This window comes from Biomphalaria glabrata, chromosome 17, assembly GCF_947242115.1.
Source record: "Biomphalaria glabrata chromosome 17, xgBioGlab47.1, whole genome shotgun sequence".
Lineage (NCBI taxonomy): Eukaryota > Metazoa > Mollusca > Gastropoda > Planorbidae > Biomphalaria > Biomphalaria glabrata.
This window is the reverse complement of record NC_074727.1, coordinates 15,894,203-15,920,200: the sequence shown is the minus strand read 5'-3', so window position 1 is coordinate 15,920,200 and position 25,998 is coordinate 15,894,203. Positions and strand designations below refer to the sequence as shown.

General features: G+C 35.3%; 1 protein-coding gene across 4 annotated transcripts; it reads right to left on the bottom strand.

Annotated features, from left to right (window-relative positions):
- Positions 1-452: 452 nt before the first annotated feature.
- Positions 453-25,427, bottom strand: LOC129923644 (uncharacterized). 4 transcript variants are annotated; one of them, XM_056015588.1, is made up of 7 exons: positions 25,238-25,427; positions 22,588-22,700; positions 16,625-17,333; positions 12,931-13,049; positions 11,315-11,442; positions 4,251-4,931; positions 453-3,562 (listed from the first exon to the last, which is right to left on the bottom strand). In XM_056015588.1, exons 3-7 carry the CDS (start codon positions 17,126-17,128, stop codon positions 3,288-3,290), a joined length of 1,707 nt encoding a protein of 568 aa, XP_055871563.1. In that variant the 5' UTR covers positions 17,129-17,333; positions 22,588-22,700; positions 25,238-25,427; the 3' UTR covers positions 453-3,287. The 4 variants fall into 4 exon arrangements, with proteins under 4 accessions (XP_055871563.1, XP_055871564.1, XP_055871566.1 ...); XM_056015589.1 differs by lacking the exon at positions 22,588-22,700; XM_056015591.1 differs by lacking the exon at positions 22,588-22,700 and having other exon boundaries at positions 16,625-17,325.
- Positions 25,428-25,998: the final 571 nt, after the last annotated feature.

Sequence of the window (25,998 nt, the reverse complement as noted above, 5' to 3'; positions counted from 1 at the left end):
TGAAGAAGTTTTGTTCCAAATTCAAAAATACAGAATATATTTTATCCATAATAATTAATGCAAAACAAAAGTTCACCTGCAGAGACTCCAACCATGATAAAGACAGTACTTTCACCAGGCTTAAAATAAAGAAAACTTACACCTCACACTTTACCTTTACTTTACCTTCACTTTATTTTTGATAACTCTAAACCCATTTCATTCTTTACCAGCTGTAAGGCACTGGAAAAGTAGACACTAAAAGAAGTATCTTAACTGTGTAAGAGATAGGGATTGTCTAGAAATGTGATGCAGATTTCAGACAATTATCAAAAAGTACAATTTACAAAAATTTTAGAGTATTAACCACTTATAGTGCCTAATTTTAAACTATTAAAAATAAGTTCAGAGTGGCCAAGATAAAAAGGGACCTGCTATAATTACAGGAGTACAAATAATAACAGAACAGTAAATTCTGATATATTATAATGTTTATTTAAAAATAATAAAAACAATATTATAATAACAACATAGTAAGTATTTCGTAGTTCTTGAGGGCTAAATTCAAATATTATGTTCAGCATGACTCCGGTTCTTTTTTTATCTGTAATCATACCAGGCCTCTTTTATTTTTTGGTTACCCTGTATTTTATTACGTTTTCATACCAAAGAGTAATCACACTGCAAAGTACACTTAAAAACAGAACAATGTGGTAACAAGAAAGAAAACACAAGATGATTAAGTTTGATGCAACTTCTAATTTTTAGTGATTATTAGTCATTTAGAAAATACTATATAACACAAACATAAATCACCATTAGTTTATTAACATCCCTCACTTTTTATTTTTAATTAATTCAATATTTGTTAAAAGTGTAAAAAATACATTTTTAATACTAATAATATAAACATCAAATATAACTATGACACAATATAACATTTTATACAAAATGAAACAAGTTTTAACAACAAAAACTATAAAAATGTGTCTGTCAGATTAAGGCAGCATTTATCAAATCAATTTTTATTTTTAAATTTCTGTAGGTGTAAATTGTAAGCTTTTTGATATAACATAACTTATCAACCATTCATGTTACGGTAATATAAACATTTTTTGTGAAGCCATTTGTTCTTTTCTAAAAAGCTGCTAAAATGGCACTAAATTACACTTCAGTGAGTGTTTATTTCTAGATGTATCCAATTTTATTTAGCAGCAGTTGATAAAAACTCAATTACTGAAATACTTATAATAATGAGATTCAAACTTAATATTCTCCCTCCCTGGAGGTAGAAAGTTTGCTGGACATGAGTTCTCAAGATCCTCACATATATCAATAGTTTTTAATGATCTTTCAATAAAAATTTACAAAACCAAAAATTTACATTTTCAAAACAACAAGCCATTTTGATCTTAGATGTCATAGATCTTTTGATTTTAAGAAATTTGTTATTTATTTTTATAACGTTGAATTATTATCATTTTATCTAGTGGAATAAGTCCACTGATGATGTACTAATTGTAGATTATTTACTAAAGAAAACACTTTATTTTCAATAGTCATCAGTTGGACCATGTCAGGTTTCATATCAGGATTTTGGTCAAACTGATTACCTCTAAGCCACTTAATTTCAAAGCCTCTTAAAAAATAAAAAAAATTACCCAGTAAATTTAGTGAATTTAAAAAAGAATAATACACATAAAAAAGTATCAATAAGGTGCAACATTTCAAAAGTCTAAGAAAAAGATAATAAATGAATATGTTGTAAAATGTTAATCCCTCTGGCTAAGAGCCCTGAAATGATTTCTCTAAAAATGTCAACAATTATTATGTTAAAATGAAAAGAAATATATATGTATATATCATTGAATCAATATCACAAATTGTAAGAAATTTTGACACAGAAAAACATTATATGTCAAATTGTAACAATAATGATTATAGTAATATACTATAATTATTTGTAAAGAAAAGTGAGTTCTATTTTATATGCGCCATAACTCCTTGTACAGACTGCTTTCACTCTCACATTTATATCTTATACAAAAAATGAATCTTTTATAGACAATGCTTTGATTAGTGAAACAAAAAATCACTTGGAGCATTGGTTGAACACATTTCAATCTAAACTATGAATAGTATATATCACCCTAAAACAATTTGAAACATTTTCTGGAGATAACCTAAAACAAGATTTGTTTTCTTAAAAAAAAATGTATTGTTTAAGAAATACCTACATACAACCTATTTTAAGAGTATCAAAATTTATTATTTTATCTTAGTTACAAACTTAGTTGGGATTGGGTGGTATAGTTTTATTCATATTTATTTTTACATAATTATTAACATCAAAATAATGATAAACTAATTTTTTAGGATCGGATCAAAGTACTGTATTTTGTTTTTAATAAATGGACATTCAGAACACACGAAATAGATTTGATATTCTGGGGATATGTTCAACATATCCTTTCAAAATACTCTCAGAATAAAAAAGCTTGAAACAGCATCACAGTATAAAAAATCACTGAGCTCAAAACAGGCAGGGTGTGATAGCTAAGAGGGTTTTGAAGATAAGGATTTTGAATGGGTACCTGACATAAGTGGCTACATGACATCTTCATTAACCATTGAATTAAATAACCTTTACATCAAGACATATAGATTGCAAGGTCTAAAAGAGGTATCTATCATACCTCAAAACAGGCACTGAAGCATATAATCTTCTTAATCTATGAAACTAGTCTAATTGCAAAATACAAAAAAAAATTAAATTAAAAAAAAATTATAGCAAGTAACCTTCCCTTTTTTTAAATTAAAAAGAAACTTTTAAATGGAAAAAAGCAGTATTCAGGTATTTTCAAAGGTTGAGAGAGAGAGAGAGAGAGATCATGAAGCGTCAGCGGGCAAACAAAGATCACATAATCTCAGGCCCAGTAATGTTCCCGAAGAGGAAACTTTTTTTTTTGCTCCATTGCCTCTAGGGGCCATAGATATCATTATTTTTGTACATTGAACTATTACAAAAGTTTCCCTAATTTCAATATCGTTTTTTAATGTGAATGTAATAGCAGGCTTCAATATTAACCACTATAAGGATAATAATCAAAAGAGAAAAATCTGGTAAATAAATATTTTTACAGGGGTATTGACCTCTTTGGGGGCCCCTGCATCTTGCGTAATATTTAATTTTTAATGTAAAAAACACTCATTTGGGGCTACCCTCAAGTGGGGGCTTGAGAGATTTTCAAATTCTCTCCCTCCTCCTTCCCACCCTATCTACGCCACTGAATCTACACGTGGATCTGCTAGTATGAAAAACCAAAAGCAATCAGAGCACTGGCACCAAAAAGGGCTGTCATGCACATTACATTCATGAGAAGTTTCTTGTGGTCTTTGGGCAGGAAGTAAGTGCTGCAGTCATTGGTGATGGAAAACATGGTATGTGACATGAACAAGTAGATGATTGTGGTCAGGGAGAAGTTCAGCAGTGGGTAGCCATGCAAGAAGACCAACAGAGTACGAGCATTGGACAGCAAATAGATGTGGATCTGTGACAAGTATGTTTCTAGAGTTATCTTCCCTGAAACAAAAACAAACAAAAAAATATTAAAAAATTGATATTCCAGAAAAAAAAAAAGTAGAAAGGCAAGGTATTGGTACATGGAGGAGGAGGTGGCATAAAATGGTGGAAAATGAGAAGTTGTAATTTTTAAAAAATCAAATTAATGAAAATAATAATTGCCATAGTAACTAGATTTGAGTCTATTGGCGAGAACGGCCTACTTTTTATTATATTGAACACAATCCAATATAGACAATAGAGCTGATTTGTACTTCACTACTTTATTTTCTGTTTATTTATTGTCGTAAAATCACTTGAATTTTTTTCGCTTGGTTCATCAAATGTTATAAAACATTTTTATTTAGTTTCCTACAGGAGCCATATTTTCTAAAGTATTTATATTTATACGTTCAACAATAGTAGCCTTTAACCATTAATTAACCTAGAGGGAAAAATGAGATACCAAAATATTTCTATATATTTTATTACAAGAATTCAATAAGTTATGCCACAAATAATCTGATGTTTTGTAGAAATTTATTGTGATAGTTAGAATTATACTGAATCTTTTTTTTTTAAATTAGCAGTGAGAATAAATTTATCAATTATTGTTTTTCCCCCCAAATTTTACTATTCAAAGTAGTTAAATATAAGCATCTCACTTTCCCATAAATGTAGAGATACAAAAAAAGACTTAGTCACTTACCAAGCCAAGCAAACAAACTGACATGGTAAGATCTGAAATAAGGATGAATGTTTCTCAGTACGATATAAACCAGAATAGGTATGATGGAAGTGTAGGGATGGATGCCATTGTACTGATACTTGTCTTTAGTCATGAACACAAAGTACCACACGAAGCCTAAAACCAAGCAAATGGCGCCCATCAGAGCGCGCACGCACTGCTTTTTCAAGGCTTCATTTTTCGAGATAGATTTTGAGTCCAGGTAATGCATGAGCATCTCAAAATGAGGGTAGTTATATGCGCAGAGCATTCCAAAGAAGCAGGCCCAATGGTCCAAGCCGGCCCTGAAAATCCATTCATGCAGAACATCTGGAGAGTTGTCGTGGAGTCCGAGGAGGAATTTGAACGGCCAGAAAATGTAGTACCCCAAGCTCGGGATTTCGAAGATGACTGAGTTAAAAATGGCGTACGCCAAAAACTTGAGCGCCATTAGTTTCCTGTTCCGGTTCCATGACTGCAGGACGCGCATGAATACGTAGACAGAGATGAACCAGTAGGTATGCATGGCGCAGATGTAGTACAGCATGTACTCGTTGTTTGTTGCCATGGCAACGAAAATCACCATGAAGTTCAAGCGAAACATCATTTTTAGAAATCGCCACAAAGAGTAGTCGTTCCTAATCCAGAAAAACGAGAAGTTTCCTGAGGAAAAAAATAACAACACACGTGTAAATTATCTTTGTTACATTGACCCAAACAAAGACACACATACATCATAATATAATGCTAGAACAATAAAGAGAGCTTTAAGTAGAATTTTACACGCATTATATATTTGAATAATATAAATAATATGTCTTCTGGATTCTTATTTTTAATAACAAGTATAATTAAATATTTACAAAATACAACAGATATGTCTTCTTAATTCCTAATTTAAATAGTCTTTAGCCGGTCTTTTAATAGCGGTGAAACATTTAAACTATTAAATAGCGATGAAACATTCAAACTGTTTAATAGCGGTGAAACATTCAAACTATTTAATAGCGGTGAAACATTCAAATTATTTTATAGCGGTGAAACATTCAAATTATTTGATAACGGTGAAACATTCAAATTATTTAATAGCGGTGAAACATTCGAATTGTTTAATAGCGGTGAAACATTCCAACTATTTAATCTCAAAACCATGAATTTAATTATTGGACAGAAACTGATGTCGCGACATTATAAGAAAGAAATGTGATTGTTGGCATTTAAACAAGGGAGATGAATTTGGGCGATAGGCATTTTCCCTTTTAAGAAAAACCCCTTATTGGTAGCTAAGAAGTTTTGATCAAGTGAATTTCAGTATAGCCTGCGTAGTGTGTGTGTGTGTTAAGTGCTTGCGAGATTCCTGCTTAAAGTAATTACCGACCATCACCCACCGCTGTTTGCAGGCTAGAAAAATGTAGGCTATGTATGTTTTGTTATTCGTTTTTTTTTCTCTCAAACATATATTCTATCATATAGATTAACTTCTTACACACAAACACCGATATTAACTCGAAGACGGCCCCTGCGGGTCAGAGGCAATCACACAGCATACTAGTCTTGTGTTTTTTTTTCTACACAGTATTTACACAGTATTTTCTTTATTTGTACAGATCTAATCGGATCTCTCATCTACTTATTGTGTTTTGATCCTAAAATTGCGTCACCTGGCTCTGTATTTTTTCAACTTCAGTTAACATAGTAGGGAGGATGCAGACCACACCAGCTGACACCCTTCTGGGAGTGTCCCCAAATTGGACGAAAACTTTTTTTAAAAAATAATTTACATTAGCTAGATATTATGACACGATGCTGTACGTTTTATAATTAAGTTAGTTTTTATTAATTAAAAAAATATTTTGGAAAGAGAGATTTCCGCGGACACAATTAGCCAACCGCACCAGACACCATCTCTGAAAACTCCTCTAGTCTTGAATAAATTGACAAAATTGATTCGCAATAAGGTTTCAGCTCGAATTTCTTTTTATGCTAACTACATATATGTAAACCGTACTAGTGTACACACATAGTGTTTCATATATATAGCCTTAATTAATCGAGATTAACAGCCACCACGAACTTACATAATAAGTTGTCACTACTTAGTACGGAGTTGTAAAGCGCTCGGCTTCCGAACCTGGGTCTAGGGTTTGAATCCTGGTGATAATTGGTATTCTTAATTTCGGGATCATTAGGGCGCCTCTGAGTCCACCCAGCTCTAATGGGTACCTGAATTAAGTTGAATTAAGTTGGGTAAAAGTAAAGGCGGTTGGTTGTTGTGCTGGCCACATGGCACTCTCGTTAAAGTAGGCCACAGAAACAGATGACCTTTGCACCATCTGCCCCATAGATCGCAAAGTCGGAAAGGTGTACTTTACTTGACATCTACTATTTTGGACATATTTATAAAATTAAAAAAAAAACATTTTGTAACTAAAACAAATCTATAAAAAATAGTCCTACATAACAGTCTAAAAACAAAAGAAAAGTTTCTAAATATAAATTCTCAATGATCTCATGTTCATCATGTTGTTCTTGTTTTCCACTAATTATATCATATGCAAATGACATATTAATTTGTGATAGCTTTTGAAAATCTTTATTTAACCTATACAGCCCACAGGTACATTTCATCTGGCCAAATGATTTCATTTGATCCCTTTTTCAACTGCACATTTTGTTCTACATTACATTTACAAATGGGACTGGGATGTGGTTATCGAGTGGTAGATTGGAAGCGATTCTCTGACCTTCGGGAATCCTAAGACACCCCACTCAACTCTAAAAATGGATACCAGATATTAGGGAAACCAAATTCGGTTGATCGTTGTTCTGGACACATGACACTCTCGCTAACCGATGCCATAGAAACAGATGACATTTGCATCATCTGCCCCAGGGAGGCAGATCTAGTGGGGAAGAAACTACATTTATGGCTACAATATACACGCTGTCCATGACGACCAGTAACTAATCGTTATGAATGGGATTTATTGTGCCAGCTGCAGTTTTTCTGTTTGCATGTGTTTTTACTTATATTACTTCACTCGGATCGCCGGTCTGTCTAGTAAAAATGTTTGAAAACTATACCTCTCACACACACACCCATTCTCGCATCAAGTTGAAACGTTGCACAATTATTCACTGGCGAAGAGATGACATAATTATTATTTATTTTGTTTGATACCAACAAGAATAATCCTTCAATATGTCTGTAAACATGTTTCAGATGTTCCTTCAGAATTCAAGATAATTTACTTCCTAGTCCAAACATCCCGCAGAACGACGGGGGTTGGGAGCGGGTAAGGTTTGAATCCGTGACCATCGAGAGATATGAACGACAGTTCAGCGCGCAAACCGCACGACCAGGCAGCCATCAACTATAATTATTAACTATTTTGTTTGATATCGAAAAAAGTGAAATGACTTTTATATTATTGAGATAAAAATATAGCTGTAGGTGTGGAGTTATTCCCCTTTAAAAACACCTTTGTTTTGTTTCTAAAGAATTTATATATTTCACTTGTTTGTAACTTGCCTTTCGAATGGGTCTACAGCATGTTAGATAAATGTAGTGTGGGACTCATTTAGTCTACATTCTTAATACGTCTCTAAAAGTAAAACAAATCAAAGAGACTTTAAAAAGTCATTTTTCCTCAACGAAATCTTTGATACTAATAGGCTACTCCAGGTCCCAGCTATATGTCAACTGAAAGTCGCTGTTAGTGTGAGTGTGTGTACCCAAAGTGTGCCATACACACTCCCTTCGTCACCTTGTTGTTTGTTTGTTTTTTTATGTTGTTGTTGTTTTTTCGCTACTTTGTAGTCATACCAGTCCCTGTGCTATCACCGATAATTAAAGACCCGCTATAGATTTCGGTCTGTTTTATTTCCCTTTGTCTCATCTGTATGGGCAAACAATAAGCATGACGTCTTATGGTAGATCTTTTTTATACATTTATGGACTCTATTCATTGAAGATTTGATCTTCAGCGTATATCATTTTCATCGACCAAACAATTGACTGAGCCCATGGACAAGGCATTTATAGCCTTAATAGTGTGCGTATAGCTGCCAAGTAATTGCACTCACACGGGAAGGGAGAAAATTCGAACTTTGTTGTCGAACACTCACGTACATGTTCCCTTGGAGAATAGCTTCATTTAATCTTGTTTGGTGTAAAGAAAGCTAAACGCAGTTTGTTACACTTATACGCTGTGAGCAAAAGGTAAAGATGAGAGGAGTGGAGCAACTTCCCACCCCCACCCCCCTTCCTACATTCTTATCCCTGTTTATTACATTTCCACATCATGATAACCTAATATGAGTTTTTTTCTCACAGATAGGTTGCTGCGTATGAAATTAATAGGTATATATGTTGATAATCTAAAACTGACATTGTTAATATCTCTTAGATGAAACCTTTCAATTGGAGTAAAAAGATGTGCTTCCATAAGGCTTTGATTTACAGCTTATGTAATTCTTTGTTTCTAAAATATGAATTTGTCAAATTTAATGCAAAAGTAATAATAATTATGGGGCTAAAAAAATTATTTCACGAATATAGATTGCAAAGAATAGGAAGAATTTCTCACATTCTCTATTTCAAGAGCTTCTTTATTTAGAAATAATCATTAAAACTTCTTGCAGTGATTCCTAATATTTGTTTTATATGTGGTGCAATCGGGCATAAATGAAGATGATTTGTAGAGTGTGGAAATTTACCAAAATGTTGTTTTTTTTCTAAAGACAATAATTTTTATTTAAACGCTTTCCGATGAAGAGATAAATCATATAGATATAGAATAGAACAACTTTTTTTTATTAACGGCTGCAAATCGTGATTGGTTCCAAGCACAGCAGACTATGCTAATGCGCCCAACTTTATAATTCTCAGCAAAAATATTGGCAGAATAAAAACAAAAAGTCGATTGCTTTCGTGGACATTTAAAGCCAAGTGAACACATTTACATTCTTTTTTTTTTTTTATGGATCTCTTTCTTTTATACTATATACGATTTATATGTTTTCTCATATGATGTCAAAAATGATGCATCGATTCTGGCAAATTAATCATCGTTTGCTGGCAGACTAATCGATTGAATGGCGCTATTTGAAAGTGGTATAATTCAAATCTTTCGCACAATTTCTGTCAACGCTACATTAGGCCTACATTCAACGGCAGTGATGGTCAAACTTGTTCGACCGGGGCTCGGGGGGTCACATAAATACATAAATTTCCAACACTTGTTACTGGCCTCATCGTCACAAAAGTTTCCAAGTATCACATATAAAGAAATGATCATTGTTAGCAACGTCTTCTGATCTTGACAATTTATAACTGATAGTCAATCACACACACGACGTTTTACACCTTCAGATTTTGCTGTTATAATAAAATATCATCCGTTAGAAACCATTCCATTATATATATTTTTTTATAAAGCAGAGACACTATTATGTTTGTCATATATTCACCCAAGAAAATTCTGTTGTTTTATATTAATATATTTTTTTTATCATTTTTTTCACGCCTATATATAAAACATGTTTTCAAAAGCTAACTTTAAAAAAGAAAACAAGTAACAAGTTTGCAATGGATCATTATCTCGTAAATAATATTATGACCGCATGACACGACTGAGCTAATTTATATTTTCTTTGGTAATATGGTTATCTAAAATAATTGCAACCAAGACATGGCAACAAATATTATTTAAATAATTTCACTCATTTAACGATTTCTAACAGTAACTCTCTAAATCCCAACGTAAAACGCCTTTTTTTTATCCTCTAATTTATTTATTGGTATTTTCATGGTTGTTTTTTTTTTTTTTTTTTTTGCGAAAAATGTTTAAGGAGCCTGCAGTTATGTTAATTAGGCTAAAGAAGAAATACTAATAGAATCACATTTTTGTAAAAGCATAGGACTTGATAGGACGAATTTCGATATAGGCCTACATGTATTTGTAACTCTTTAAATACATACAATACATGCAATACATTTCATAACATTTAAAATAGCCTTGAGATTTAATTTTAAATCGTAAAACTAATTCTGTTTTGAACAGATAGATAGATAGATAGATAGATAGATAGATAGATAGATAGATAGATAGATAGATAGATAGATAGATAGATAGATAGATAGATAGATAGATAGATAGATAGATAGATAGATAGATAGATAGATAGATAGATAGATAGATAGATAGATAGATAGATAGATAGATAGATAGATAGATAGATAGATAGATAGATAGATAGATAGATAGATAGATAGATAGATAGATAGATAGATAGATAGATAGATAGATAGATAGATAGATAGATAGATAGATAGATAGATAGATAGATAGATAGATAGATAGATAGATAGATAGATAGATAGATAGATAGATAGATAGATAGATAGATAGATAGATAGATAGATAGATAGATAGATAGATAGATAGATAGATAGATAGATAGATAGATAGATAGATAGATAGATAGATAGATAGATAGATAGATAGATAGATAGATAGATAGATAGATAGATAGATAGATAGATAGATAGATAGATAGATAGATAGATAGATAGATAGATAGATAGATAGATAGATAGATAGATAGATAGATAGATAGATAGATAGATAGATAGATAGATAGATAGATAGATAGATAGATAGATAGATAGATAGATAGATAGATAGATAGATAGATAGATAGATAGATAGATAGATAGATAGATAGATAGATAGATAGATAGATAGATAGATAGATAGATAGATAGATAGATAGATAGATAGATAGATAGATAGATAGATAGATAGATAGATAGATAGATAGATAGATGGATGGATGGATGGATGGATGGATGGATGGATGGATGGATGGATGGATGGATGGATGGATGGATGGATGGATGGATAGATAGATAGATAGATAGATAGATAGATAGATAGATAGATAGATAGATAGATATATGTAGACCTATAGGAAAACGAGTAGTAAAAGTTAAGTTTTATTTATAAAAAAAAAATGTAGGTTATTTAGTTAGCTATACTCACCAAACCCTGTCATCCAAACGTAGCATGCTATATACACGCGTATCCAATTGTACCACTCTTTCGCTTTGAAATAGTGATACCATACAAACATGACCTGCATCCAACCTTTCCACTCTTCCGTTTGGTCTCTGGAAATTAATACAAGTTTTTATTACTGTTAATAATAATAATTCTATCGTGCTGTTAACAAACTTGGTGTAGGTTTAATCGAGACCAATCGGAATAGAAGGCCTGAACACTGACCTGCAACGTCACAACATGTGAGTAGTTTAGACCAATAGTTCGTTGCCACGTCACAGGTCTGTACCACGTGGCAACGAGCTATTGGTCTGTCCACAGGTTGTTACGTTGCTTGTCGGTGTTCAGGCCCTCTGTAACGAATGGTCTCGGCTCAATGCGCTTTGAAAACATAAGAGATAGGCTACGAATAGGGCGTAGTTAGCTTCTTGTGTTAAGTAACGTCTGTAATTTATAAGAAAACATTTAGAAAATCCTAATCAAAATCAGCTTTGAACCAATAGGACTTAATGTTCTTTTTGTATCTTGTGAAGCATGTTGCTTGTCTGAGTTCAGTAGTTCCAAACCTTTCGTCCGTTTTGCTCCAAAGGCCCGCGAATCGTAAGTTTTGCATCCGCATCTCCTGGAGGGATCATGTCTCCAACCATGACGTTTTGAGACGGGCTAATAAGCACAGCATCTATGCTCTTATGACACAGAGAAGACTATGCTGGTTCTGAAATGTCACGCACATGCCAGATGGAAAAAATCACTAAAGACATCCTATGTGCTGAGCTTGCGGAGGGAGTCGGACACAAGGGCTGCCCAAGACTAACCTACAGAGATGTCTGCAAGCGAGACATGAGAACTGCAAGCAACAAACAAAGTATGTGGGAGGAGATGGCCCAAGACAGGACAGCATGGAGACAGATTGTACGTGCTGGTACGAATTTCGCCAACAGCAAAAGAAACGAAGCTGCATCAGTCAAGAGAAAGAAAAAGAAAGATGCGTTGTCAGCTAGCCTTAGGAAAGATGCATATACTTCATTCACGAAGTGTGGCAAACTCTGCCGCCTTAGAATTGACTTGATCATTCACTCCAGATTCTGCCCCGTCTCAAGACGAAACCAAAGTCAGTGACTCATTTGGGCACATCCTTTGTCTTCCGAGACAGAAGGAGCCAGCCATATATATATATATGAAGTTGAATTATAAATAATTTCACTGCCAAGTTAACAAAAGAGTTCTTATGTCTGTGATCTGTGTCTCGTATCCTCTCAATGATGTCAACATCGTGACCTAATGAGCTTTAACATTTCTGCGAGGTCAGTTGTCATGACCTCTTCCACTGATATCACCAATGAGATTATTATTACAGTGTAAAGGCTAAACATCAATAGTAGGGGCTATAATAATATAGATTACCACTTTTCTCAAATCATTGCTAAAAAAAAAAGTTGTTTTTAAACAAATCTTTTATAATAATATAACAGTGTTAAGATGCAAAGGCCTTTACTCCCGTATCGATCACACCGCAATGTGTAACAGACAAAATCGATGATTGAATGTCGATGTTTATCGATTGTGCTAAGGATGGTTGACTGTGTTGTCTGACCTACCTGTTGAGTATTTTGTCCGAGTTTGGTTTGATCGTGAAGCAGCAGCTGACCAAGAAGAAGAGGAAAACAAGGAACAAGAACACATCTCTGGAATAGGTTCTCTCCCCTTGTTCAAAGAGCTGAACAAGACAAGCAGTGAGCATTAATGAGTTATTTCACAAATGTTCAATTATAAAGATCTATATAACAATGTTTTTTTTTTAATTAAAATCTTAAGTTAAAATGTGAAAAAAGTTTTATTTTCTTCACTTACGGCTGTAGATAAGATAAAAAAAAAATAACTAGCAGAAAGCTCACTTTTCTTCAATCATCACTTTTGAACTATGTTCATGTACGTGTAGGCATGTTACGAGCCTTTCTATGGTATTTCAAAAATAGTATTCACTTTTACATTATAAAAAAAACGCGTAGCCCCTAATCATTTTGAATTAAAAGTTAATAATGTTATTCTTCCATATTTTGTTAGTCCCACAACTGTCTATGTTTTAAACGAACTATCTATCTAAATATATATATAATTCTCTTCATGCTGAGATGACAAATCATAGAATTCAGTTCCCTGGTTGTTAATTTTAATCTGAGATGTGAATCCACGTTTTATAGTCTTTTTCCTCTATCTGTTTAAATTAGGGAAATATTTTTGAAGCCCATTCGCAAACTCTCCAAATCCCGTGGCATTCATTTCAGACTATCAGCATCAATTTTAAAAGTCGAACTTATTATAAACTCATGAAGAGAGGGAAATGAATCTACTTCTCCATTGCCAACTTTTGCCATAAATTTAGTTTTGCGATGGCAGAGTACACTTTGTCGTGACTATAAAACAATGAATTTATCTTCGCCTTGAAACGATAAGATTAGACAAATTAAAACAAAGAATATATCTGTTAAATATGCTAGTTTAGATAACCATTTCTAGTCATGCAAACTATATCTTAAAATCTTACAACACATGTTGCCAAAGTCACTCTGTGTATGCAAAAGTGTGTGGATATGACAATTAGGGCTACATTATGAATTCTTGCAACGAGTCCTTTATTACTTCCGACCATAATTTTCTCTCCCTGCTTTTTCCAACACATGTATTCCCATCAATGTTTTTCTCTTGCATAATTTTTTTCCACAACATTATAGATATATTCTCTTGTTGTGTGAACAAATAAAGGCTAAGGGAAAAAAATCGTCTTTTATTTCTTGTTGTTTCTTTTTTTTTTTCGAACCTCACAAACGCCATAGATTTGCAACATTCGCAATATCAGTGGACTCATTCTCTTGAACCCACTGTAATTTAGCCCTCCTTCTCCCAAAATGCTCTACAATACTAGAGAGGTAAATACATTTCGATCGTAACCCTTTTAAAACATACAAATGGAAATGAAACATATTTTGAAGACGCGTGATGAATGACTTCATGTCGAAGCTTTAAAACAAAATCTCTATTACCTTCAAAACTATAAATCTCTTACAATTAAGAATTCAGTAAGTGGGCTTATGTTGTGCGTAATGAGATATTGCAGAGAGACACGAAATAACAATTGAAACATTGTTTAACGTTGACTAACATCCCTATCCAATTCATGATCGTGGTCGAGAGGCTAAGTACGCTAGAACTTGGCTTGGCTTGGCCACATATGAAGGAGGTTCGAGCAGAGTTGCGCTTACCGAGCGCCTAAAAGCAGCACGAAATGCCCTCTCCCCCACCCCCACCCCCAACTGGTCTACAAATGAGATTGGACAAAAGTGCTCTGAGCATGCTATAAGCATGAAAGCAAGACTTAGATGCTTGTCCAAAACACAAACACTTCACCTCAAGTAAGCATTAATGGCCAACCACTAGAAATTGTTGATCACTTCTGTTACCTTGGCTCCATCATATCCAACAACACTCTACTGGATAAAGACATAAACAACAGGATTGCCAAGACAATAGCCACCATATCACGGTTGCAGAAAAGAGTCTGGGACAACATATTGCTGACTAACAGTACTAAAGCCCTAGTCTACCGGACCTGTGTGTTGAGCACCTTGCTGTACGGAAGTGAAACATGGTCAACCTACTCCTAGCAGGAAAAAAAGCTGAATGTCTTCCACCTCCGATGCCTAAGGCGGATCTTTAAAATAAGGTGGCAGGATAAGATAACCAATGAGGAAGTTCTACAAAGAGCAGGGTGCCAGGACATCCGCTCTGTTATCAGCAGCAGACGCCTTGGCTGGCTTGGCCACGTTCGTAGATTGCCAGTAGGTCGACTTCCACAGGACATTCTGTATGGCGATCTAATAGAAGGCAGGAGAGCCGCTGGTCGCCACTTTTACGTTATACGGATGTATGCAAACGCGACATGAAGCTCTTCAAAATCGACACTGGCAGCTGGGAAGAGGTGGCACTGCATAGATCCACACGGAGAGAGAGCATAAAGGAAGGGTCACGGATTGCAGATGTCATACACAACAGAAGCAGAAAGAAGGGTGAAAATGCAACGGCGCCTGGTGATTATATATGCCCAACCTGCGATCGCAGCTGTGTATCAAGGATTGGTCTCTTTAGTCACACAAGAAGTTGCAAAGGGAAAAGATCGTCTCTCGAAACGTAAAATGCCACAGAGTGCTATATAAAAGCTATAATTATTAGTGCTATATAAGAGCTATAATTATTATTATTATCTCTGTCAAATTTATTTTAAAGATGTAAAATCACACCCGTTATGAGTTTGAACACTTATAGTATAAAATAATAGTTAATGAAGTGCAACGCATATGACCACATGCACCGAAATAATAATAATCAATGTAGGGAATTTGCTATTTTCAACATTAAGAAGTACAAATATGTCTATATCTATAAGAACAAAAAAAATCTGAACAAAGAAGACAAAATATACTTGGACTATTGTAAGCTAATGAAAAGAAATAAGAAATTTTAATCATGAATGTTAATCACAGTTATCTGCTCTTAGTTTACATTTTGATAGAAAGATCCAATTTACGTTCTTCTAAGGAATAAAACATAATATCATTTAAAAAAAACAGGAGAAATAAGCGATATGGACAAATGTTGAGGCCATATAAGGGAACCTAGAGAAAATAAAAAGACTGGGAGAGATGTTCAAATAAATAGATGAACTAAACAATGTCTAGGACGAGGATCACTGTTTCCAACTAAATAGCCCAAGGTAGCAGTTGACCTTTATAGCAACTCTGCTGTATTAATGCTAGTTTGTGTGTTTTAAACATGTTTGTACTGGTGCCACACTGCCACTGTCATACAGCGAGTCTTTCTGTAGCGCTAAATAAAGTGCACAAAAGTGAACATGTATCTTTGATAATGAATAGCTCATGCTGCTCGTCAATCTTCAAATATTCTGTACACCAGATACACCAAATTGTAGCTATCCGCCATGAATGAAAATACCCAATGCTTTTAGATTTCAAGGGGTTTTTTCACGACACAATATCAAGGACGCTATTAATTTTAAATGTAGCCTATTATTTTTTTTTAATGAGCTACCAACGAAATATTTAGAAAATTGATTCTGCAGTGTCAAAATTGCTCATAAATTATCATATAAATTTTAAAAATATATAACTTATGGACACTTCCTTTATTCTATACACCTGACAAAACCAAAACAACTAGCTATTAATATTTTTTTCTGCAACAGATGAAAAACTTTACTATGTAACCGTATAGACATACCTTTCTGTAATCACACATGTAGAAATAGATCATTACTGCACCAAACACCACCAATGCTGAAAGAAATTTATCCAGTGAGACGACTTCCGGTCCTGGTCTTGGGGGGCTGTCATGTGTAGGTTTACTTTCATGAGGCGCTGCCTGCGCATTCACTGGCTCCTCCTTTATCTCCTCCGCCTTGTGAGGCTTGTGCTCCAGGGTCATGAATTCGTTGGAGACGATGATCCTGAAAGAGGCCTGGGCGTCGCCGTTGGAGTTCTGGCTCTCTGCATCCACATTATTGCAGTGATTGGCAAGGCCATGGTCGACTGATGGCCTCTTTGGGTAGCTATCGGTTGCGAAGGATAAGACTATGCGAAACAGCCATACAGTCAACACCATGAAGTACGCTATCAACAGTGTCAGCTGAAGGAAAGTCTCTTCGTACTGCGGCTCTGCGTGAGGGTCTTCCGCCTGCCTTTTGGTGATTGTGGCATTAGTAAGTAAGTCAACTGTTGCTGACATTTTAGGGCCGGATAAACAAAGCAGTAGGCCGCCCTATTTATGCTAATACTGCTACATGCGAAGCAACCAATAGAAATACTGAAGATGTCATCTAGATTTTTCTAGATTGTTTCTTTCTTATTTGGACTCTAACGGGACGTAATCATTATCTTCATAGAGGAAACAACACCAAACCAACATTCTTTAAAATTGGTAATCTGAAATTCTGAAGAGAAAAAAAAAATTAAAACTACAATCACACCAAACCAACATTCTTTAAAATTGGCAATCTGAAATGCAGAAGAGAAAAAAAAATTAAAACTACAATCAAGATCTTTAACTTTTTATTTCAAAAATAATAAAACGTAAGCGAGCCCTAGATTGGTATACTCGATTGGCACATCATGCACAAACTATGACCCACAGGCCATATCCGGCACTATCGATGTGCTATACGGCCACTACAGGCGTCTGCTGACAGCGCACAATGAAGCCTGTAGAAGCTCGTGTCCACGAGGACTCGAGTTATTTTTGTATTTTCTTGCGGTGATGAGGTCGGTGAAGCGAGGCGGATGTTTCCCAGACCAAGAAGGTAGCTGGACAGTATGGGCGAATGAACATGGCCAACGTCTCAGAGATGGCTGAGACGGATTTTGGGAGTCAGTTACACAGACCGGATCTCAAACAAGGAAATCCTATGCCGAACTGGGAGTCGAACACTTAGTGAGGTTGTGACTGAGCGTCGCATGAGGTTTGCGGGACATGTTTTACGTCAAAATGAATTACGCACACCAAGAGTTGCGATAACATGGAAGCCAAAACGAGGAAAGCGCAAACAGGGACGTCCTCGTATTACCTGGCGACACAACTTCATGGAGGACCTCAGAACAGTGGACACCAGGTGGGAGGAGGCTTCAGACATTGCCAGTGACAGATCATTATGGAGACAGCTTGCCGCCCAATGCGCCGAACGGCGCGGGAGGACCTAAGTCTAAGTCTAAGTGCTTAAAAGTGTATAAAATTATCACTTTAAAAAAAACAGACTATATCAACACATATATTTTATACACCGGATACACCAGAAAGCTAGCTATTTATAGTTTTTCCGCCATTTATGAAAATCTCCTAAATACAAAAGGTATAGGCTCTGCTTTTATTTTCAAAATAGCCCTAATGTTAACGGGTATCTAAAAGAAGCAACGTTATCTTGCATAACCCATAAATCTATATTATTCTAAATCTTTATTACGAAATCGTACTTACAAATCTGCATCTGGCTTTTTCTATTACATTTTAGTTCAGATCACTGCCAACTAAAGTTTCGTGCAATCAAGATAGAAAGTGAGACAATAAGTAAATCACACAATCTTTAAGTGATTCTTAAGCTCCGTGTGTAAAGCCTGTCTACATAAAATACTGGGGCTATTGTTTATTGTTATGATCTCTGTTAGATTATTGAAACCAGGGGCGGCACTTTGATTGAAGATGGTATCTGAAAGTACGTATCTTATCACTCTTTCCCCTATAGTGGATTATCATCCGAATACGAGAGATACTGGTGTGGTTGGCTGAATGTTTACCGAGATATCTCTGAATATTGCATGTATCGTGAATGTAATGTGGTGTCGTTTAGGAGTATTGGAAGCAATCAAAAACATGCACATGACATCAAAGGAAAGGCTAAAAGAAACTTTCTCAGAGACACTTCTTCTTCTTCATCGTTCTCACTGTTATGTTGGAGTGTTCATCTAGACCAATACATGAGATGAACTGCGCAGTGGTTTCCAAATCAGGGAGCTCTCCATATAGTTTTCTTTCTATTGGGGTGATTTGGTGCCAATGTCTTATATGGGCCTCTTGGTAAAGAGAGCAGTTTTGGAGGACGTGGTCGGCATTCTCTGGTGATACTCCACATGGGCAGATTTCACTGGTTCCAATTTTGAGCTTCCGGTACATGTGTTGACGCATTCTGTTGTGTCCGGTCCTGAGTCGAAAGATTAGACGTTGGTCTTGTCGGGATAGCTTATAGTAAGCGTCATCTTTCTTGTGATTTGGATGAGAGCTCGACCATTTCTCATTTATTTTATTTACAATTCAGAGAGACTGAAGGGGCACAATTTATAACTTGATAGGCTTGGTGTGTATCTTTATTTCAATTGTATGTTGTTGTTGTTTTTTTTCAATGACTCTATCAGCCATCCAAGCTTAGCTCAGACGCCACTGAATATGAAAGTGCATAACCCCCTACCTTCCATACGAATCGATTGCACGTGTCAGGGTTACACCATCTGAGTCAGAGTCAGATGTATGACCTGAGCATGGTGGGGAGGGGGGAATGGGGGGACCAGATTTATCACATCTATCAAGCTGTCTGAGGGATATATCTGATTTATCATTAACTCATCGTCTGTATTACTCATGTATTTATAAAACGGTTAACGTAACTCTATTTAGAAATATCGCGTATTTTCCAAATTAAATTTTCGACTCTAAGTTTTGTCTAGGACGTTTTATTGAAAGATCTCTGTTGCCAACTAAGACATTTGATTTTACAGTGCTAAAATGTGCACTAAGTTTATCGTATATATGGTATTCCTTCTAAATTACATAGCTAATCAAAAAGTTCATATTTTCCGTACTCGGATACACCAAAATAGCTAGCTAATTATAGTTAATGGTCATTGAATTTTTTTTAAGGTTCATTTAATGCGTGCTATTATCGCATTCCTAATGATCTATCTTATCTCTTTCTCTGTAGTGCACCCCCCCCTTCCGCCTTTTCTTTGTCTGATATCTAGAGCAAAATTGTTTTCATTGTACACGATTTAGGCTAACGGCTTCCTACGGTTATTTTGATAAGTGAAGGAGAAAAAAAAAACACGCATACACTTTTCAACATCACATGCTTTCTCATACCTAATACGTCTTTTAACCATTGTCTCTCTTAACTTGGATATACACTTTAGCCGTTCACCTTTGTGGCTAAGAATTCAATCAGTAGTTGCTTACAAAGTCAGCGTTCCATCATAGCTCCTCCGCCGTGATCGAAGATGAGCACATTTCTCATATCCTATGAGCTTGGCATGGGTGGGTTTGGTCGGTTGCATATAGGCTTGCTTCTTCTCTCAGCTTTTTGTTGGTTCGGCGCTGTTTCACGCTGGCCACTCTCCTTGCTTCGTATCTCGTGACTCGTGACACAGCCTCACGCCATGAGGAGATATCGAGAGCTAGTGCTTCCCAACCGTCAACATCACACTCCTTGATGGAGCTCTTAAGGGTGTCTTTATAGCGCTTGTATTGACCACCATGGGGGAGCTTTCCTGCACCCGTACAGAAGTCGTTTGGGAAGGCGATTGACTGGCATGCGACTACATGTCCCGCCATTCAAAATTGGGACCTTTTTACTATAGCATCGATACTGTTCATGTAGACAACTGTAGGATTTCAGTATCTGGTATTTGGTCAGACCAATGCAGCTTATGAATTTTCCTTAGATAGCGTAGGTGGAAAGAGTTTAGCTCTTTGATGTAGCTGGAATATAAGGTCCAGGACTCTGAAGCATATAAGAGTAAAGGGAGCACTAAAGCACTGTAGACTTTCAGTTTTGTGGATATGCTGAGTCCTCTCCGTTACCATACTTGTCCTTGAAGTCTGCATAAAGTAGCACTGGCACATGCAACACGGAAGTCAACCTCATCATCTAGGTTGGCGTTTGCTGATACACCATATCAGATTGATAAACTTTTCAACATTTGCTAGTTTCTGGACATCTATAAGAATGTCTGATTCTGTAACTCTTCTGTGCGGAACTGATACATGGGTACTATTCAGAAAGCTACAAAGGTTTACTAAATTCGTTCACCAAAGGTGTCTGCCTCCATCATGGGCATACAATGGCAAGACCGCACTACAAATAGCGATGTTATTGCAAGTGCTGTCAGGGATGGTGTAAAGCAGCGGTTCTCAACCTTTTATGCTCGGTGACCCCTTTTTACAATTCCCCACTCTGCCGCACCCCCCGCTCACGCACATACAGCAATAGAATAATAGTAGACAATAACAATTTATATTTTCGATGGTCTTAGGCGACCCCTGGCAAATCGTCAATCGACCCCCAATGGGGTCGCGAACCACAGGTTGAGAACCCCTGGTGTAGAGAGATTGCTTATTGTTTGACTGCTACATTTTGTCAATTAGAGGACGGCCGTATGCGAAATGCATTCTTTTGTATGCTGAATCGTGGCCAGCAGAACTAAAGTCCTCTCACAAAGACCAGCTCAGGCGAAAGCTTGCTTTCATGAAAATTAAAGAGAGCACCTAGTGGCAGCAGGCGGCCTTCAAACGAGAAAACTGGGGATCTCTCATAATAGCCGCGGGATAGACATTGAACATCAAAAGAAATCATTAGGAGTAGACGGCGAAAAGAGAACTGAATCCGACCACTGGTAGACAACGGTTATGCCTGAGCTGGACATGATGAAAAGCAGGCTATATATAGAGCTCGTCTGTTGACGTTATGAAGGCCTATACGCTCCACTGACAACATAATGTGTTGGTGGTGTTTAAGTTTTTTTTTAAAGTTGGATAGAACAACGATTTGTAGATTTATGTATTTATTTATTTGCCAATACTCAGACGTCGCTTTATGGTGAAAAAAAAAGGAGTTTATACGTAGTTTTCACAAATCCCACTTTTTCTAAATTGATCTTGGTATCATTTCTTCTTTATTGCCGCTAGTTAGTTTCTCATTTGTTTTTATTTTTAAATAAGTTTTAAGTAAAAGAATGAATTTAAAGTCCAATCGTGTGCAATGTAATATAAACGGAAGAGCATTGATTCTTCAGTGCTAAAAAAAAAATGCACTAAATTATTATATACCTTTTAAAAAACGTAGCTTACCAACACTTTCTTTATTATGTCCACCGGATACAACAAAAACCTATCTATTTATAGCCTTTACGCCATGTATGAAAATCTACACTCTTAAGTTCTGTCTAAACATGCTATTTATCTTCTTATTTTATACATTACAGACGTTACTTGAAAAGCGAAGAAACAAACGGTTACCAAACGATAGCCTCATAATGGCCGTCTATGAGTTTATGTACAATACACATTTCCTTGATAAGCAACCACGATGCAGCTATTCTAGTTTTCAGATTCTACGAATGGGAAACTACATTATGGAATGGGTTGGGCGTCGCCCGCACGTAACCTACATTAAACAAATAAAAAACCGTTTTTTTAATCCGCTAACATTAGAGTTGACCTACATTATTGATGCACATAGTTTTCACAATCATTTGACAGTCAAATAAGCCAAAGACATGAAGATTATCTCCATTATTGAAATATGTGAATGGAATATTGTCTGAGCTTTAAACTCATTTAGAATCGTTTCAACTCTAGATTTAAGGCTTGGGTATACAACAGTTACATTTATTTACAAGATAAGAGCTTATCAAATTTAACAGACTTACGTATTTAAACTTAGGTCCTCCCGCGTTGTTCGGTGCATTAGGCGGCAAGCTGTCTCCAGGGCCGGCCTTACGCATAGGCAAACTAGGCAGCCTAGCTTGCACTGGACAAAGAACTTTTTTAGAGAAAAAATTACAAAATATGGATCAAATCTCAAGCACAGCAGCTCTATGGCTCTATGTCTACTACTACTAGCCTAGCTCAAAGTCTCTATACTATGATTCAAAGTTTATTCACTAATGTTTAAATCTACTTGTTAGTCAACATATGTAAGGAGACCATTGTCGAAAAGTTATTTTTAGTCTGGTGATCATGAATCGTCCATGAAGCACATTAATGCTATCGGCGCTCTATGAATTAAACTTCTTTGTTGATTTAGATGTAATTACAGGACGTTTTATAATTTATTACGTATTTTTCGGTCTTAATTTGTTTCTATTTCCTTTGGTGCCACCCTCTTCACTTCGCCTCGGGATTCCCTATTCGCTTCGCCTAAGGCCTCCAATTTCCTAGGGCCGGCCCTGCAGTCCCCATAATGATCTGTCACGACGTTTTGACGATGCAGTTTTGGCGACGCCGTTTTAGCGACTGGACGTTTTGGTGTCAGGAATTATGTCATGTAAACTCCATAAATGATTTAGAAAACATTCAACATTTAGAAATAAACATTTTTATATAGGAAAGAAAAAGACGAATATTTAAGACAATCAAAAAATAAGTTTTTACTTTATGAAAAAAAATACGAAAAAGTTTTCAATATTTAATGAATAGTGTCGACTACAACAAGTGCCAGAAAACAAGATGAATGGAAAATGAATGCAACCACCCCTTTCCCACATTCTATTCATGTCAGGGCATTTTTAGGTAGAGAATAATAGTACCCTAACCTGTACTTTTAAGCCAGCACGTCGGTATAATATTTCAGCTTATGTCAGGTCCCAACCTGACTTGACCTACACCCTCTCATCGTTTATATTGACAGGTTAGGAGGGGAGATCAGCCGTCTTCAAAAAAGGACGCTTTCAATAAAACAATGTAACTGTGAAAACTATCGTTTTGTTGTCTTATTGACTTATAGTCTTATTATTTCTACAAGTTAACAATTCTATACAATTATTTTTCTACAATTGTTTTACTTAGGTTTCGCATTCCATTAAAAATACATAGAAACAAAATAACGATAATCCAATAATGTATCTTTTTAAAAAAATTGACTAATTAGAGAAAATAAACAAAGCACACACACACACTGAAAAGCCTCTTAATAAATTCTTAATGAATTATATTAAAATTCGCATAACATAAATAATTTTGATAGGACGTTAATGGCACAAGAAACAATTATTCAAAATCTTACGGGGAAAAGATTTACACATTCAAAAGGCAAACACATGTAACAGATATACACATACACAACACAAACACGTATTAATCTTTTTAAAGACTATTTAATTAAATTTACATTAAATGTCTACACATATTATACCTAAACGTCCCGTCGCCAAAGCAACCACGTCCCCAAAAAGGCGTCGCCAAAACGCCCTGCTTCGCTGTTTAAGAAGCATAAGTAATTATTTACATGACTATTTCAATCGTAGTGCTCTGTTATTATTGCAAGAATTTTGATAAAAATCCACATGTTATATGTTTATCCTAGCTGTGTATCCTAAAAGGAAGGGCTGATAAAGCAAAACTGATATGTAGGCCTACGTCTAAATGAAATAATTTTTTCTTTAAATTTAAAGTTTCGAAAAGTTTTATTGAAACAATTTTTATTACATGTTTATTAATTATCAATAGTGTTAGGGGAGGACTACTCATAGGCTGATCGATTATACTGCTGAACCACTGTCTTGACCTAATCGAAGTAGTAAAACATTTAACCATGATGACTGAACAAGGGCATCCTTTGGAAACCCCACATTATAATGTGTAAGGATTCCATAGTTTAGCTCTTCAAAAAGGGCGCATAGGTTTTTTCGAGAGCAAAAGACACACGCATGCTTTATTTTGGATAGAACTCTCTCTGTGTCTTTTATACTATCTATAATTATTGCAGCATACGATTCTGTCAATTTAATGACATTTCTTAAATATTAGGAAATATTAGAGAAGAGATTAAAATGGTTATATATAATATAATATAATATAATATAATATAATATAATATAATATAATATAATATAATATAATATAATATAATATAATATAATATAATATAATATAATATAATATAATATAATATAATATAATATAATATAATATAATATTGAAGAATTTGTTTGAAAAGAATATTTAGATTCTTTTGAAAAATTATGTAGACCTACACGGTTAGTGTCGGTACAAGAATGCTGAGTTATCTCTGGTAGGGCTCGGCCTACGGCCTCACTGGACAGATTAGTTCAAGAATTGTTACCACATAACAATGAAAGGAAAAAAAAAAAACACGTTTCTTTTAAACAGCCTTGAAAATACGAACGCCTGTTTAATAATGAAGTTGTCAGCCGTCTTTCAATCACGAGTTCTATAACTATAAGTATAAGCTATTTGACATTTTGAAATATCGGTTTTGGGTCCCTAATATTCACCAAAAAAAAAAAAAGAAAAATCAAAACATTCCTTAAATGATACAATATCTAGATATTAGCATACCTTATATTAATGCACTATAATATCGCAAAATCCATTTGTGCAATTCTTATATAGGCCCGAATGCCTAGGTCTATATTTGAATACACATCAGAACACATGAAAACATTGTAGCTGTCAAGGGTGTGTTCGTGTCGAGTCAGAGTCGTACGCAGAGTTTTACCTGACTGCTGTATGACCCGAACTTGTCACACTGGTACGCGTTAGTGCAGTGGTAAAAGGCAAGGGAGACAAACACTTTTTTTAAAGTGTAATGTTTTTATCGATTCGCTAATAGGTCAGGAGACATTTAAAATGCCAGAAATATTCTAGATACTCGCTAGACGTAGCCAAAGTCGTTGCTAGGATAGAGACGGAAAGTAATAACAAGAGAAAGATTCTTTTATTAATCCACATCATTAGAAAGTGACGTAATTATCATTGTGGCCACTGCAAGTGACACATGAAAATACACAAAAGTAGCTAATAAAATTTTATTTCAGAGTGTAAAAATTATCATTTTCATTTGCTATTAACTTCTGGAAGTAACTGTTAGTGGTAGTAGACCCTTCAGTGTAGGAATGCGAAGGAATCTCTCTTGGGGCTCAGACTCCGGCCTCACAGGCATAATGAGTCTTGACCCCCCCAATAATGATGAAATGGTTGTGATGTTATGACGGAAGACAACCAAACAGAGAGGGTCGGTGAAGAAACCTTTCCTGGCTTTTAGATAAAATCCGAACGTTTTGGTCTGGGCTCGACTTTTCTTTTAGAAACTTTACAAA

Coding starts and splice junctions, on each gene's coding strand:
- LOC129923644 (XM_056015588.1), bottom strand. CDS start 17,128: ATGTCAGCAACAGTTGACTTACTTACTAATGCCACAATCACCAAAAGG. Junction 13,050..16,624: donor ACATGTGTGATTACAGAAAG/GTATGTCTATAC, acceptor TGTCTTGTTCAG/CTCTTTGAACAAGGGGAGAG. Junction 11,443..12,930: donor TCGGACAAAATACTCAACAG/GTAGGTCAGACA, acceptor ATTAATTTCCAG/AGACCAAACGGAAGAGTGGA.